We start from the raw sequence: 18,116 nt of genomic DNA, 5'->3' as shown, positions 1-18,116 counted from the left end.
ACTTCCAAAATGGAGGAGAACGTGCCTCTGGAGCCGACTTACTGATACCTGATACCTTGATGAAATTCGCTTTGTATAAAATGTTGATTGTTCCGGGTATTCTTCATATGGTCACGAGGTGTGAAAGTTAAAGGAAGCATACCGGCAAAAACCTTTCTGAGTTTTTGAGCATCATCTCCTGGTATCAATGTAGGTTTATTGTGTATCAGGCTGTGTTCAATGAAAATGGTCCTTTAGAATACTAGCGCATTTATCACTTTGGCTATATGAGCCCTTGACGTGGGCAGCTCTGCTCCAAATAAGTTTCACACAAGAAAACAACTTAAAAACTGCTAATGTTTTCATATTCAATTTACTACTTACAATAACCTTAAAACTCTATGTACAGGTTTCCAATAAAATAATAACTAACTCCACCTTCAAACCTATTCCCTTCCTTCCCTTGGCACCAGTTCAGGATGTTTCAAAATATCACTCGTAACCATCGATCCCTCCAGCTTCCTCTTGGTCACCTTTATCATGTGATCGAATGGCAACTTCATCGTCAGATCGTGCCGGTAGCGAACCTGCTCCGGCCGAATCTCGGTCTCGAATTGGAAGTTCCTAACCAGATAGATCAACATCACCTTCATGCTGAACATCGCGTAGCGCCATCCTGGAAAGATATTCGAGGAATGAAACCATTAGTTAACAATCCCATAAATGAAAATGCTCACCGATGCATATCCGATTTCCTCCGCTGAAGGGCAGATACGCGAATGGGTGCCGATTCTTTGAACGCTCTTCGGAAAACTGCTCCGGATCGAACTTGTCCGCATCTGGACCCCAAATGTCCTTCCGCCGGTGCAGGGCGTAGAAGTTCATGATGAAAATATTTCCGGGTGGAACTTTCATGCCGTCGACTTCAATTTCCGCCATGTTTTCACGGGAAATATTTGGCGCTACGGGACAATGACGGAGACATTCTTTCAGGAATTTCTCCAGGTAACTCATCTGCTTCAAGCTTTCCGGGCTGATTTCGAATTCCTCGTTTGGCATGAACTCCATGATCTCGGCAAATAGTTTCTCCTCGATGTCCTTGTAGAAGCACAGGAACAGGCAGGCGTGAGCGATCAACAGTCCCGATGTGTCGTTGGCCTTGAATGAAAGGTTGAGCGGTTATTCATTAGATACCTATAACTGACTTTAACCTATTGTGTTAACTCATTCAAAAATTTAAAATAAAAAGAGGTGCTAAATAGAGTCTCAGGAAGAGGGAGAGGGGAAAGTCCATAAATTACGTCATTAAAAAATTGCCCTTTTTCAACCCCCCTCCCCCTATGTCACACTTTTTGAATGAGACATCTGAATTTTGTGTATGGGTCGTCATACTTTGCTGAACCCCCCCTCTCCCCTAAAAGCGTGACGTAATTTATGGACGTTCCCGAGGTTAAGTTACGCTGAGTTCAACTCCGAAAGTTCAAAACCCTCAAAAACAAACACAGAAAACTTAAATTAACGTACCCCGGTGATGACCGCATAGATGTTATCATTAATTTCGGTATCACTGAAGGATTTTCCATCCCGACTTATGCTCAACAATTGATCAATCAGAATTTTCGGTTTACGATCGAAATCTAGATCCTCCACACTACTCTTTTTATTACAATTTAGATCCATTGTAATTCGTCTCTCGGTGACAAGCTGAAATTATAACGTGCAACAATCAATGGTGTGACTCACTTGCGTTCAAAATTCGGTGGAAACAAGCTCACCCTATTGAAGAAGCCGCACACAGTCGCTCGAGCTTGCACCAGCTCCCTGTGGTATTTGGTCAAGTGGTACACGATATTCGGATATAGATGAACGCTCACCATTCTTCGGGCCGCTTCTCCAAATGCGCTGTAACAAAATACGTTTCAAATTGAATAAGTATGCCCATCAAACGAATCCCCTATGGAAACCGACATATCCAAACCGTGAACAAACTCTTCCTTCCCCGCCCGCCGGGTGATGTCACTACCCAACGTCGTTCCGCAGGCCATTTCCAGCGTGCAAACCGAGGTGAACTTGTGCATGCTGACCACCGTTCCGTCGGGATTTTCGTTCAGATCTTCAACCATTTTCCGAGCGCACTGCACGAACACCGGAATGAAACCGTGCAGAATGCGCAGATTGAAGCTGGAGTTGAGCCGTTTGCGCATGCTGCGCCATAGTTTGTCTGGAAAAGCGAGAAAAGCAAATCGAATTGATCAATGTTGAGTGTTGATTCTATAGATTTTTAAGGTTTGAAATCAAGGATATTTGAAAAATGTTTGAATATATCTTAAAAAAGATTAACATTGTTTTCTTAACTCAAGTGGATATCATCATTCGCTCCAAGAATCAAACCTAGGATTTCTCCAGAAGTTGACATCCAACAGTGTAACCCCTACGATTTCCGACTGGAGGAAAAAAACTCACATTTCGCTCTTGGGAAGATTTAACCAATAGCAGCAAGATATTTGAATGATATTCAAATATATATTTTTTTTTCTATTGGTTAGATGGATCAAGAAAAAAAAGATATTATTTCCAGTAGGGTCTGGGACCATTTGGGCAGGGAAACTATTTTGGGTACTTGTTGCTATAACTCAGTCAATGTCAATCCGATTGACTTGACTTGATTTTTCATCATAGCTAGATACTGTACGTATCTGACTGTGTTCCAAAAATCAAATCAATCGGATGAAAATTCACTGAGTTATAGTCTCAAGTGCCCAAAATAGATCCCCCTGCTTAAATGGTTCCAGACCCTACTTTTACCTTTTATCTCATGTTTTATCGCCAGTTCTTGAACTATGATCGGGTTGTCTTTATTCTCTTTGAGTTGTGTCATGATACGAACATAACATCTTTGAGGCCGTCCATAAACCACGTGGACACTTTTTCCACTTTCTAATTTAGACCCGACGGAATTTTAAAGTGCACTAAATGACTTTGTTCACCGTAAACAACACCGCGAAGAAGGTACCTACACCCTCCACTATTCGTAAGATGGTGGCGCGTCGATCGTTGCAGTTTATCGTTTGACAGTCAATGAACATGTGAATATACATTAGTTGTATGTTTATGTAGAGAGGAGGAAGAAAGTGCAATAGAAAACTGCAAAATAGGAGAAAAGGGGAGGGCTAGGAGTTGAATCCAGGTCCTTCGGGATAAAAATGAGATACGCTACCCATTAGACCACCAAGCCCATATCTAATTTCCAAGTTCTAAGTTTTTCCCTAAGTCTAATTAAAAATTCACTAATAAAAAAAGTAAATAAGATGTATTGAGTTACAGTAAAAAAACAGCTCAATCGGAGCATTGGTTACGGAGAATGAGCATAGCTTAAGGTGTCATGATGCATCACTAAACTTTCAAACGAATCATTAGCTAGTATGACATTCTTTGACCAATGCCAAATATTTGACCACTTTTGACAGTTAAAATTTGACCAAAGTGTACCTGGCAAACAAAAATATTTGTCACTTTCGAAAAACGAATGGGGACAAACAGAGCCAAACAACCTGTCAAAAGTGGTCAAATATTTGGCGTCTGGGCAAAGAGTGTAATAGCACCCATTGACTTTTTCATTTTCAATGATTGTTTGCCTCGCGTTTTTAAGTGATAAAAAACTGTCAATTCTGCAGCCATTGGATAGCATATAGGATGATACATTTTCATACGAATATTCGCTTTGGTGGCAGAGAATTATCACTTTGAAATTTTGAGCCAAAAAGCCTTAACTTAGATTGACTGTGTACATGTCAATGGTTGCTCCTCCGTGATTGATCGGAACTTAAATGAATTGCACTGAGATCCGACTGAATAAGGGGGCTGGGACACTCCTCCACTTATTCTCAAAGTTCAATTTGCAGTTCAAACATTTTGGATCAATACTGGCGCCGGCCATCTTCTTACTGTCTGTTGGGAAGAAAAAGAAGTTTGATGTTTGTTGCTACTAACGAGAGCATTCTGCGTCCTCACAACCAGTACGGAGAAGGTATTTGTTAGTAGGGTAGGATGCGAGATCTGGGCGTCACCTTTGATCGGTGATGCGATCCATGGATAGGGGATATATTTAAGTGATAGATTTTGTGTTGATCACTCTGAAGGAGAAGCGGAACAGTTCGCTTGGTTGCATAACTTGTAGGCGTAATATAATAGTTTGACGCTGTGCTGTGAAAGGTGGAAAAAAGGAATCGGCTTGTTCAACCCGTTTCTGTCCTAGCAATGGCTATGAGCTTATGAATGGGTTGCATATGTAGAAAAGAGAAAGATAGAAAGTACAGGGGGTGGCCAAAGTGTTTGGGATAGGCAACTTTTTTTCTCTCACAAAAAAAGTGTAACATGCTGTAACTTTTCATAGGTTGTATCAAAAATTCTCAAACTTTGATTGTTTGTTAACCTATTATATGTGCATCATTGGCACAAATTTGGACAAGATTGAATAATCTTTCGCGAAGCCGTTCTCGTTAAACACTATTTTTTGACAACCAATTTTTGGACTGTCATATCTCCGAAACCAGTGAACCGAATCGAATAAAATTTTCCGGTCGAATACCCCAATTATTTTTTCGTACGAACACTTCAGAGCCCTTCACGAATGAAATACTGAAATACTGATGTTGATCCGTTGGCCCGTTCCGAAGCCTATTCGTGACATACAAACACCATTCCATTTTTATTTATATAGATATATTGATACTTGATGTGACATTATAAAATGTAATATTTTCTCTCGTCGAATGACGTTATACCGGTTTGACATTTTCATCCATATAGAGGAAAATAATTCAAAGTTACAATACCATGCAAAAAATACTAAATGTGTTCTCCCTTCATCCAAATAGGCTCTAAATTAGAGATATCATGAGAATAGAAGCAGAAAATCTTTGGATATCAGAACTAAAATTTGACATTGATGTAAAAAAATTACATGTAGGCGTGAAAGATCAAAAAAGTGTCAATCTGTGGTAACTTTTTTTAATGTTTAAAAAGTACCTATGTTTCAATAACTTGTAAAGCACTAATATATTGTTGATAAACGTTCAAAATTTCATTCAATTCGGTTCACTGGTCAATCGAGCTCAATTTTATACCAATCATGCACATACATATAATGGGTTGACAAACAGACAATATTTGAGAATTTTTGATGCACTCTTTGAAAAGTTACAGCATGTTAAACATTTTTGTGAGAGGGACATTTTGGCCACCCCCTGTAGATAGAAAGATATAAAGTAGGAGAAAAGGGCATAAGCGTAACCAGGTCACAGGTCTAGGGGAGGCCATGGGCAGATTTTTTTATGCTCCACAACTGCTCCATAGATACTTATCACCTGATTTTGTTCTGGAGGGGGTCAAGGAGGTGACGGAGAATGAGATGTATAAAGTGAGCAACTTTGCTTAGAAATAGAACAAAAATCGATTTCAAATAAAAAATCAGCCTTAAATGGGAAATCGAAAAAAATAATCACTCGGCTGTATTTTTTCATTCGCCATCATCAGATTGTAAAGTAAGTACAAACAATGCTGTTAACTAGTGAAATTGAATGCACCTTCACCAAATGGTATAGCTTAGAAGATACTGGAACATTCTAGAACATTCTTCGGACTAAAGATCCTTTTAGACATGACGAAGCGGTACTAGAAGTGTCAAGTTAATTTTGTTTACCATAACAAAAGGTCCTCTACAAGATGGATACCTCAAAATAGTAAATTATTGCAATTTAAGTTATTAAAATAACTAAATAGGAAAACTGACTACAGCGCCATTGGAGTTCTAGTGTATTTCTATTAAGAAACCCAACAAATGACCAACACAACGTGAATCATAGCAACCTAGGATGGATGTCGGGCATCAATGGCAAATATTTGTCATAATGACAAACAGTCTAATGGCACCTTAATGAGTATGACGAATTTCGCGCCAACTCGACCAACGGTTGGCAGCACCCTCTCAGAATCGAACGAAACTTTGTGGGCATAAACAATAGGTCTTTCTAAGCAACTTTGCATATTTTGTTTTTCGAAATTTTTCAAGAGTAACATTTGAAGAGGGCCTAATTTTTACTCATAGATTTTTTTCAAATCGATGTAACTCAAAAATGACAAGACCTACAAAAAAGTGTTGTATGGCGGACTATCGTGAAATTCCATGAAGTTTTTCAGAAAAATATCCAAAAAATACAAAATTAATTCCTACACTGAAAAATAAAGGTTTTAAAAATTTAAATCGATATTACAAAAAACCCTATGTTTTTAAATCGATGATTTTTTTCTGGAGAAAGGTATTTCAATTACCTACATTTTCTCCAAACAATGTTGCTGTGACATATTTAAGGGAAAAAAGTTTTTCTAACAAAAACTTTTTTCATGTCCACATTGAGTGAATATTTTTCATCGTGTTTCGTGCCAACATGGCCATATATAGGTTCAGTAGCCTCTCATCAACCAATGAAACTTTATGGATGTTTAAAAAAATGTTGAAGAAGCAATTTAGCATAATCTAATGTTTATCTAGACTAACATTTGAAAAGGGCGTATTGGAGTGACCCACAGTTATATGAAAAACATAAAATTCAAAAAATGCCAAGCCTTACCTCCTGCATCGATTGTTTTGGATTCCCAGAAGCTACGTTCAGCATTTGAGCGAAATCAATTTAGTCTAAGGGGTGATACACAAATTATGTCACGCAAAATTCGACCTTCCTCAACCCCCCTCTCCTCTATGTCACGCTTTGTGTATGGGACCTCACGATTGTTTGTATGGATCGTCACGTTCTGCAAAACCCCCCTCCCTTTCTAAAGCGTGACGTAATTTGTGCATGGCCCCTAATGGGGCGCTCAACGAGCATGAAGTTTGTATGGGAAAACTTGGCCAAATGTATGCAGAAATCTTAAGCTTTTGATTTTTGCCGCTAGGTGGCACTGCAAGTGTTCAATTAATAAAAAAATAATTAAAAACCTTAACTATTCTTGTAGGTGACGATATGCCAAACAACTTTATCGAAGACCGCAAAGTGAGCCGAAGCTTGTTAAATATTTATATTCTAGGTAAAGTGAGGTGAAACATTATTGTCGGTTTTTCCAATACATGTAAAGGAATATCAATAATGAAATCCCAATGCTTCGCCTCACTGACGGATCACTTACGGGTCTTCAACAAAGTTGTTTGGCATATAGTCACCTACAATAATACCAATTATACACGGAGAAAAAACGGTACAGATTGAAATAACAAAAATTTTGGTTGTTTTTCAACCTAAGGAAATTGTTATTTTTAATTTGAAAATAGTTCTTTCAATTTAATAAGGTTAGTCTGACACAAGCTTGTAAATTGGTTGTTTCTACCAACAATATTGACATCTGGACAGCTTTGATTTTGGTTGTTTCAAACTAAGGTTCTTATCTATTTCGATAAAAATATAATTTGAATTTACCAAATTTTGGGTTGCCGTCATTGTCAACAAACCAAAACAACAAACTACAAGGTTGCGACCATTCATTTGCAAAGATTTACATTCATTTGCTATTATCTCAGTTCAGAAGCATGCTATCGAAAAACAATGTATGGATGAATTTAACCTTGTAGTTTTATCTGAAAGTTTGCCGAATAACATTGGGGTCTCACATACATACCAAAGTCGTGAGCGAGCTGTGAAGGCAACGTTCCACAGCGTGAATGTAATTTACATTCACCGCGTGGAGAGTTGCCTTCACAGCTCGCTCACGACTTTGGTATACGTTTGCGACCCCAATGTTATTCGGCAAACTTTCAGCAAAAACTACAAGGTTAAATTCGTCCATACATTGTTTTTCGATAGCATGCTTCTGAACTGAGATAAGAGCAAATGAATGTAAATCTTGGCAAATGAACGGTCGCAACCTTGAAACTAAGCAATTAGTTCAAATAATACAGAATAATGCCTCGATTCAAACTAATATTTTGTTTGTAGGAAAAATTACCCAAATTTTAGCTCTGAACAAACTAATTTTCAAAGTTGTTTAGTGTACCCCAACCTGCCGTTCTACTAGCAAGCAGCAGAAGTAGTCATCTTATTTGTTGTTTATTGAAAGATCTTGCAGAATCGGTTATTGGCCATAAGGAAATTGCAATATTTGCTGATTTATTTCGATGGTAAGTCAAAAAATGTGCTGGTAATTGGTATATAATGAAACCTTCTTAAGACCTCTCTGGTTTCTCCCTCCAACACAGCCATCTATGGAAAACATTCCCTGGGGAAACTTGAGCCACCTCTGCGCAACCACCAACTTCGGCAAAAAGTGGCACACAGGTTAATCTTATAATTGACATCCACTAGGGCCTGCGTCATCGAACAGAATCAGGCTTTTTATACGGTTTTCATTAGCCACACAAAAATCGAAATTGTTGCCGTCTGAAATCTGATTGCGCTAGTCCAGATTAATTGCATGTTCCAGAGAGCCAATCGGGTTTTGGAATCAACAGGTTCACCCGAACCAGCGATCCAGTGTTCGAATCGGAGCAGAACCATTGCCTTTGCTTGGAATTTCCCAGAATGTGTGGACTGTTCATAGAGGCTGGGATTGAATTAGAAATGTTCTATCCAAAAACAGCAGAAATAAGGTTTTTTTGTTGACAAAAATGGGAAATTCGCATCAGAATTGTAAATGTGATTTATTACATTAATAAATAAAATGGTGAAACTTTACTCGATTGCATTATTTTGAAAAAAAAAATAATAATAAGAAAAATAAGCAATGCTCTTCCCAAAGCAACCAAAGCAACTAGTAAAATCAAACAATGAATTAATTTACTTCGAACTAGATTTTGTTTGTTTCAAAAGGTTTCACTTAGTTCAAAACAACCAATATTTTAGGTTGTTCTAGTTGGTGGCAAATAAAACAAGCAAGATTATGGTTGTTTACAACAAATCTTGGTTGAGTTTACCTTCAAAGTCGAAACATAAGTCACCTACAATTTTAGTTTGTTTCAACTAATTCAATTGGTTCAATGAAACTGATATATTGTTTGTGCAAATTTCAATGTGTAATTTAGGTTGAATTTAACTAAAATGTGCTTGTGTTTACTATATATTTTTCTCCGTGAATATAAACTTACGGCAGTGTCGCTGGAAATTGGGTCGACCAAATTTTAAGATGAGAGCGGTAATATAACCCATTTTCTATTAGCTTTCAACTGCTTTTTACAGAACTTAGCTAAAATATCTAGAAAAAAAGTTATTAAGTAAATTAATCCTTGATGTCATCGATCAAAAGTTTGGGGTCACCCCTCAATATGCTGTATCGGCCAAGAGTTTGGGGTCACTTTCGTAAAACATGGAAAAGTGGTTTGGTGATATCTTCGTCATCTGTAGTTCAATTTTAATTCTTTTTGGCTCATTTCAAAGATAATTAACTAAATTTACGTTTGATGTCTTCAACTTAACGTATTTTACGATTTTTGTACAGTAGACGTTCGCTCGGTGCAAACGGTTTAACTGCAATGCTTTTTAACTGCAAGTCCGCTAAGTGCAACAATTTTGCAGTTATCGCACCGCAATCTGTCAAAAACAAAACGTCAACAGAGTTGCGATGTTTTTCGGATGCACTACACCTGCATTGCGATGTTTTTGAGTGCATACTGGCTGCGTCCAACAGCAGTTGACAACTGTTTGACAGCTGTCAGTCGTTGCAGTTAGCGAATTTCATTCGGTAACTGAAACGTAAACATGTTGCACTTATCGAACGTCTACTGTATATAAAAATGTTATGTAAAGTTAGCACATTTTACCACGCTTCAAAAAATGAGGCAACTTTACGTTAAGTTTTAGTATGTAAATTTCAACAAATATGTGTGGTTCAATGTCTATGCAGTAAGTATCATTCATTTTGTTTCAAATAAGCCGAGAAGAATTAAAATTGAATGAAAGATGACAAAGATATCAACAAATCACTTTTCCATGTTGTCGTGTCCGGAAGGACACCATGGCAATTCCAATCCAATTCAATCGGTCGGATCTTATCACCCGGGATGCACCCGACGAGTAATACAACTTACTCGTGCAAAATACTTTACAAGACTGACGTTTCATTTCATCATGATCGTTTGCTTTGTTTTTCAGATGGCGCATCACCGCTGCTAAAGCTATATGCCCTGTTTCTCGCTTTCTCTGTATCCCTCTCAATCCCTACATTCTCCACCTGTCCTACTCTGTCATTGTTTGTGAAATTCAAATTATTATTCAATTTAAACTTCTCTTTTATTTTAACTTCTATCTAAATATTCACCCGATTTGCATTACCTTAACTGTAGCATAGTTAACAATTGTATTCGTTAAAAAACATAATAATCGATCATTACTATCATAATCCTTTTCACTTGCAACCAAGAAGCATCACCTATATTTCATCTTAATATATTTTTTTTCGGCCTTTACCACATTGACATGCATTATGCAAATTTTCTATTTGTGATTTGAATTCAATCTTAAACCCTTCATTAACAACCTTCATCATCATGCTTCATCATTATCCTTCATCATCATCCATTATCATCCTCCTCCATCATCATCCTTCATCATCATCCTTCATCATCAACCTTTATCCTTATCCTTCATCATTATCCTTCATCATTATCCTTCATCATTTTCCTTGATCATTATCCTTAATCTTCATCCTTATCATCATCCTTCATCGTCAACCTTCATCGCCATCCTTCATCATCAACCTTCAACATCATCCTTCAGCGTCATCCTTCATCATCATCCTTGATCATTATCCTGCATCATCATCCTCATTCTTTATCATCATCATCCTTCATCATCCTTCATCATCGTCCGTCAACATCAACCTTCCTTATTATTATTTAATTTAAACTTCTTTTTTATTTGAACTTCTATCTAAATATTCACCGATTTGTATTATCTTAACTGTAGCTTAGTTAACAATTGTATTCGTTAAAAACATAATAATCGATCATTACTATCATAATCCTTTTCACTTTCAACCAAGAAGCATCACCTATATTTCATCTCAATATTTTTTTTGGCCTTTACCACATTGACATGCATTATGCAAATTTTCTATTTGTGATTTGAATTCAAGCTTAAACCCTTCATTAACACCCTTCATTACAATCCTTTATCATCATTCATTATAATCTTTCATCATCATCCTTTATCATAATCCTTCATCATCTTCCTTCATCATTATTTTTCATCACCAACCTTCACCATCACACTTCATAATTTTTCAATGCCCTCTTTCATCAGCATTATTCTTCATTATCATGCTTCAACATAATCCTTCATCATTATTTTTCATCATCGTCCCTCGTAATCATCCTTCATCATTATCCATCACCACAACTCTTCATCGCCATCCTTCATCATCAACCTTTATCATCCTCCGTCATTATTATGATCCATCTACCATCCTCATCCTTCATCATCATCCATCATTAACAACCATCATCATCACGCTTCATCATTATCCTCCATCATCCTTCATCGTCATCCTTCATCATCAACCTTTCTTATCATCTTCATTCTTTATCATCATCATCCTTGATCATTATCCTTCATCATCATCATCATCATCATCATCATCATCATCGTCATCATCATCATCATCATCATCATCATCATCATCATCCTTCATCATCATTGTCATCATCATCATCCTTCGTCATCATCATCCTTCATCATCATCATCATCACCATCATCCTTCATTATCATCATCATCATCATCATGATCACCATCATCCTTCATCATCCTCATCATCATCATCATCATCATCATCATCATCATCATCATCATCACCATCATCATCATCATCATCATCATCATCCTTCATCATCATCATCATCATCATCATCATCATCATCATCATCATCATCATCATCATCATCATCATCATCATCATCACCATCATCATCATCATTATCATCATCATCATCATCATTCTTCATCATCATCCTTCATCATCATCATCATCATCATCATCCTTCATCATCATCATCATCATCATCATCATCATCATCATCATCATCCTTCATCATCATCATCATCATCATCATCCTTCATCATCATCACCATCATCATCATCATTATCATCATCATCTTCATCATTCTTCATCATCATCCTTCATCATCATCATCATCATCATCATCATCATCATCCTTCATCATCATCATCATCATCATCATCATCATCATCATCATCATCCTTCATCATCATCATCATCATAATCCTTCATCATCATCATCATCATCACCATCATCTTTCATCATTATCATCATCCTTCATCATCATCCTTCATCATCATCCTTCATCATCAACCTTTATCCTTATCCTTCATCATTATCCTTCATCATTATCCTTCATCATTATCCTTAATCTTCATCCTTATCATCATCCTTCATCGTCAACCTTCATCGTCATCCTTCATCATCAACCTTCAACATCATCCTTCAGCGTCATCCCTCATCATCATCCGTGATCATCATCCTTCATCATCATCATCATCATCATCATCCTTCATCATCATCATCATCATAATCCTTCATCATCATCATCATCACCATCATCTTTCATCATCATCATCATCCTTCATCATCATCATCATCATGATCACCATTATCCTTCATCATCATCATCATCATCCTTCATCATTATCATCCTCATCATCATCATCATCCTTCTTCATCATCATCATCATCCTTCATCATCATCATCATCATCATCATCCTTCATCATCATCATCATCATCATCATCATCATCATTATCATCATCATCATCATCATCCTTCATCATTATCATCCTCATCATCATCATCATCATCATCCTTCTTCATCATCATCATCATCATCATCATCGTCATCATCCTTCATCATCATCATCATCATCATCATCATTCTTCATCATCATCATCATCCTTCATCATCCTTCATCGTCATCCTTCATCATCATGCTTCATCATCATCATCATCATCATCCTTCATCATCATCATCATCCTTCATCATCATCATCATCATCCTTCATCATTATTATCATCATCATCATCATCATCATTCCTCATCATCATCATCATCATCATCATCCTTCATCATCATCATCATCATCATCATCATCATCATCATCATCATCATCATCATCATCATCATCATCCTTCATCATCATCATCATCATCCTTCATCATCATCATCATCATCATCATCATCATCATCATCGTCATCATCATCATCATCATCATCATCATCATCACCATCATCATCAGCATCATCATCATCCTTCATCATCATCCTTCATCATCATCATCATCATCCTTCATCATCATCATCATCATCATCATCATCATCATCCTCCATCATCATCATCATCATAATCCTTCATCATCATCATCATCACCATCATCTTTCATCATCATCATCATCCTTCATCATCGTCATCATTATCCTTCATCATCATCCTCTCGGGGGAATTCGCTTTCTATTTCTGCTACCCTCTCGGGGGAATTTGCCTAGCTTACCCTCTCGGGGGAATTCGCTTTCTATTTCAGCTACCCTCTCGGGGGAATTTGCCTAGCTTACCCTCTCGGGGGAATTCGCTTTTTGTTTCGGCTTACCCTCTCGGGGGAATTTGCCTAGCTTACCCTCTCGGGGGAATTCGCTTTCTATTTCGGCTACCCTCTCGGGGGAATTTGCCTAGCTTACCCTCTCGGGGGAATTCGCTTTTTGTTTCGGCTTACCCTCTCGGGGGAATTTGCCTAGCTTACCCTCTCGGGGGAATTCGCTTCTATTTCGGCTACCCTCTCGGGGGAATTTGCCTAGCTTACCCTCTCGGGGGAATTCGCTTTTTATTTCGGCTACCCTCTCGGGGGAATTCGCCTAGCTTACCCTCTCGGGGGAATTCGCTTTTTGTTTCGGCTTACCCTCTCGGGGGAATTTGCCTAGCTTACCCTCTCGGGGGAATTCGCTTTCTATTTCGGCTACCCTCTCGGGGGAATTTGCCTAGCTTACCCTCTCGGGGGAATTCGCTTTTTGTTTCGGCTTACCCTCTCGGGGGAATTTGCCTAGCTTACCCTCTCGGGGGAATTCGCTTTCTATTTCGGCTACCCTCTCGGGGGAATTTGCCTTGCTTACCCTCTCGGGGGAATTCGCTTTTCATTGTGCCTTACTTTGCCATGTAAACACTTTCTACTTTACCTGTTCTCATTGCAGTTTACTGTTGACCCTTTTTGCACTTTTCCTTTCGTCAACCCTTTCAATCATATCGCTGATAAATGGGCCTAATCCAGCAATGAAAGTAGTATTGACTTCTCAAAAGAATAACAGGGCCAGAATAATATATGTAATTTCACTTCTGATATCCGCTCATTCACCATATCTAAATTAAAATTTAGGAGACTTGTATTATATGCCCATATGGTTACTAGATATTTTATTTTGTCCAACAGATATCTGTTAGATATCTAGTTGAAATTTCCGAGCGGGAAGCAAAAACTGCACTCATCTCAGCAGAGAAACAAAAAAACTTAAAAAACTCACTTTTTCTCAACCTGCAACTGAATCAATGTATACAATCCGCCCCTGCATATGAAGTCGCTCAACGCAGCTGCAAATAACATCAAAACACGACTCTTTAATTTTTCGTTTTTGCACATCCAAGGTCCAAAAGCCAACGAGACTGCTCCTTGTTCCATAAAAAAAACAACCCCGCAGCGGCCGCACGTCGCTTGCTCTTTCAGTAAACAAAATCCAAACTATGGTTTACCTGCTTCAGCTGCTTCTGCACATCGACAACACAAACAATACTCTTACTAAAACCATTCTTTGGGAGCTTACCTACCGGCTGTGCCATTGTCGTGTCCGGAAGGACACCATGGCAATTCCAATCCAATTCAATCGGTCGGATCTTATCACCCGGGATGCACCCGACGAGTAATACAACTTACTCGTGCAAAATACTTTACAAGACTGACGTTTCATTTCATCATGATCGTTTGCTTTGTTTTTCAGATGGCGCATCACCGCTGCTAAAGCTATATGCCCTGTTTCTCGCTTTCTCTGTATCCCTCTCAATCCCTACACATGTTTTACGATAGTGACCCCAAACTTTTGGCCGATACAGCATTTTGAGGGGTGACCCCAAACTTTTGGTCGATGACATCAAGGATTAATTTACTTAATAACGTTTTTTCTAGATTTTTTAGCGAAGTTCTGTAAAAAGCAGTTGAAAGCTAATAGAAAATGGGTCATGTTACCGCTCTCATCTTAAAATTTGGTCGACCCAACTTCCAGCGACACTGCCATAAGTTTGTATTCATTTTTTAGAAAATTTGGCAACTTTGGGTTAAGTTTACATACAAATTTTTTTGAAAAAGTTTCTTTTAAATCATGTTTAAAGTTTCTTTGACTTATTATCTTTTGAATGAAACCTAGGGTTTAGAAATTGGACAAAATTGGCGGAGATATGGGCCTAAAAAAATGACATGTTTTTGAGGGGGTGACCCCAAACTTTTGAACGGGAGTGTATGGCCATGTTGGCACGAAACACGATGAAAAATATTCACTCAATGTGGACATGAAAAAAGTTTTTGTTAGAAAAACTTTTTTCCCTTAAATATGTCACAGCAACATTGTTTGGAGAAAATGTAGGTAATTGAAATACCTTTCTCCAGAAAAAAAAATCATCGATTTAAAAACATAGGGTTTTTTGTAATATCGATTTAAATTTTTAAAACCTTTATTTTTCAGTGTAGAAATTAATTTTGTATTTTTTTAGATATTTTTCTAAAAAAACATCATGGAATTTCACGATAGTCCGCCATACAACACTTTTTGTAGGTCTTGTCATTTTTGAGTTACATCGATTTGAAAAAAATCTATGAAAAAAAATTAGGCCCTCTTCAAATGTTACTCTTGAAAAATTTCGAAAAACAAAATATGCAAAGTTGCTTAGAAAGACCTATTGTTTATGCCCACAAAGTTTCGTTCGATTCTGAGAGGGTGCTGCCAGCCCCATAGAAGGGTTGGCGCGAAATTCGTCGTATGCATTCTTTCTCAAATCGGAAGAGAAATTGGAAAAACTTTTTAGGAAAAAAAGATTAAACATTAAGTGGTCATTACGACATATTTCTGAGGAATGCAGATGCAACTTATGGAATTTGGATGCAACTTTCCAAAAATAACGGAATGCTCAAGAGCTTACTGTATCCAGGGTTAGGGCTTGTTCACAAATGTCATAACGCTGGAGGGGGTGGGTGGGTATCCTTCATGGTGTTACAGCCTGAACAAATAAATTTTTTTCCCATATAAATAGTGTTACGAAGGGGTGGGTGGGTGTCAGGAAAGGCCAATGTTGGCGTTATGAAATTTGTGAATGAACCCTATTACAACAGTGTGAATTTCCTGAATTTCGCGGATTTGGCGCATATTTGCTCCTAGTATTCAGCCCTCGGGCGAATTAGGCGCGGAATTGGTTTTGCTGTTCCGTCATGCATATTTTGTTGAGTGAACATGATTTTAATCTTATTTGCATCATAGTTTTGTTGTTTGAGATTACCTTCTTTTGATCTATTAACCAACAATTGACGAATACCTTCAGCGTACTATGTGAATGTTGCATATGATAATACTGAGAGTTCAGCCATTTTTTTTTTGCTTAAAATAACTTCAGTTTTCGTTGATATGAGCCTTTGGATCTTTGGCAATATGTTTCAATAATAATTCAATACGAAATTGATCTAGAAAATTTTGAACTGAAACAGCTCAGTTACATCTATGTAGTTTATTGTCGTAGCAATAAACTTCATTTTGCATAATTAATTTTTACAACGCGCTTGAGAAAAACATGCTCGTACTCTCCCACATTCATGAATGTTCATAACATATAATATAATATCTGACATAACACGTAATATCTATTCAATTTACAGGAACGATTCCCAAGATTTCTAATACGGATATGATCATGCGTGTAACTGCAACTCATTAAGCTGCCAAATTTCTTCATGAATCTTTTTGTATATTTTCCTGGATGACGAGTTCTGACAGATTTCACCAAGAACGCTCTGTAGATAGGTGCAGCAATTTTGTAGAAGGAATATTGCTAAAAAAACATGAAATAAAGTTCTAGTAAAACGTCGTCAAATTGCAGAAAACTTGCAATACGTAAGATGAGCTACGTTAATTTACGAACCAAAAGGTTGAAAGTGCCTTTTCTTCATACACTATTGACCTTTCAAACTTAATGTTTAATATATACGTAATGTAGATAAAATACACTTTACGGAACTCGCGGATTTGGTGCGAGTTTATTCTCACAATCTCGCGGATTTCGCGAGGATTTTTTTCCATGCTTCTCGTAATAACCCTGTGGTTCGAATAAATTTCTGAAGAAAAATGAAAATACTTAAAATATCAAAAAACGTATGAGAATTTCCCATTAATGCTGTAAGACTTCAATGCTTTTTTACTCGAATTCGAAGAAATTTGAAGAAACTTTCGATGTAAGGAATAAAAAAAAGATTCTGGGACATTTTAGAACACGTTTAGTAGAAATAAAAATTGCGTTTTTATAAAATGCAAAAGAAAATTGCATGGGAAATTACCTCAGCAATCCAATACAAAAACATTGCGAAAAACTTGTCTCTAAACAAAATACTTTTATTTGAACTGAACAAAAATTTCTAGAAATGCTGGTAAAAGTTCTGTCAGTGAAGAGCATTTCCAGCTCAACACACGAATCCCGTGAAGGCGACTTTTTCAATTCACATGAAGTTTTGCTCATGTATGAGCTTCTATCTGAAAATGTGTTTCATGATAATTATTTTGCAATATTTTTCACCTAAGTTTTGAAATGAGCGAATGAAAAAAACCTGATTTACTTCCGACTTTTCGAACCCTCTAAGCAGAATACCATCTTTGAATGAGTGTAATTAGCTTTGTACATTTTGAAACTTTTGTAGCTTCAACCTCTATTTCTTAAACCCTCCTAAGACCTACACTAAAAATAATTGGGATCTAGTTTGTAAATGCCGCGCACATATATTTTTGCAATTAAGCTTTGCACATAAATTTCACAGGCGTTGCACATAGAACCTGATTTCTAGCTCATCTTA

At 37.3% G+C, this 18,116-nt stretch overlaps 1 protein-coding gene and 1 long non-coding RNA gene across 3 annotated transcripts in view; one reads left to right on the top strand and one right to left on the bottom strand.

Annotated features, from left to right (window-relative positions):
- Positions 1 to 371: 371 nt before the first annotated feature.
- LOC109421017 (cytochrome P450 4c21) overlaps positions 372 to 18,116 on the bottom strand; it is a 36,837-nt gene continuing 19,092 nt past the window's right edge. For both annotated transcript variants that reach the window (XM_029859184.2, XM_062855090.1), the window contains exons 2-6: positions 1,948 to 2,200; positions 1,755 to 1,881; positions 1,504 to 1,683; positions 717 to 1,137; positions 372 to 655 (exon numbers count right to left, since the gene is read on the bottom strand). In XM_029859184.2, the coding sequence (XP_029715044.1) occupies positions 426 to 655; positions 717 to 1,137; positions 1,504 to 1,683; positions 1,755 to 1,881; positions 1,948 to 2,200 (1,211 nt within the window). In that variant the 3' untranslated portion in view covers positions 372 to 425. The remainder of the gene's footprint in view (positions 656 to 716; positions 1,138 to 1,503; positions 1,684 to 1,754; positions 1,882 to 1,947; positions 2,201 to 18,116) is intronic.
- LOC134289093 (uncharacterized) lies at positions 7,220 to 8,699 on the top strand. The gene is made up of 3 exons (XR_009998268.1): positions 7,220 to 7,321; positions 8,086 to 8,146; positions 8,225 to 8,699. It is a non-coding gene; the product is annotated as an uncharacterized LOC134289093 (long non-coding RNA).

Source organism: Aedes albopictus, chromosome 2 (assembly GCF_035046485.1).
Source record: "Aedes albopictus strain Foshan chromosome 2, AalbF5, whole genome shotgun sequence".
Lineage (NCBI taxonomy): Eukaryota > Metazoa > Arthropoda > Insecta > Diptera > Culicidae > Aedes > Aedes albopictus.
Note: the sequence above shows the minus strand (reverse complement) of the source record. Positions and strands in the feature narration are given on the sequence as shown.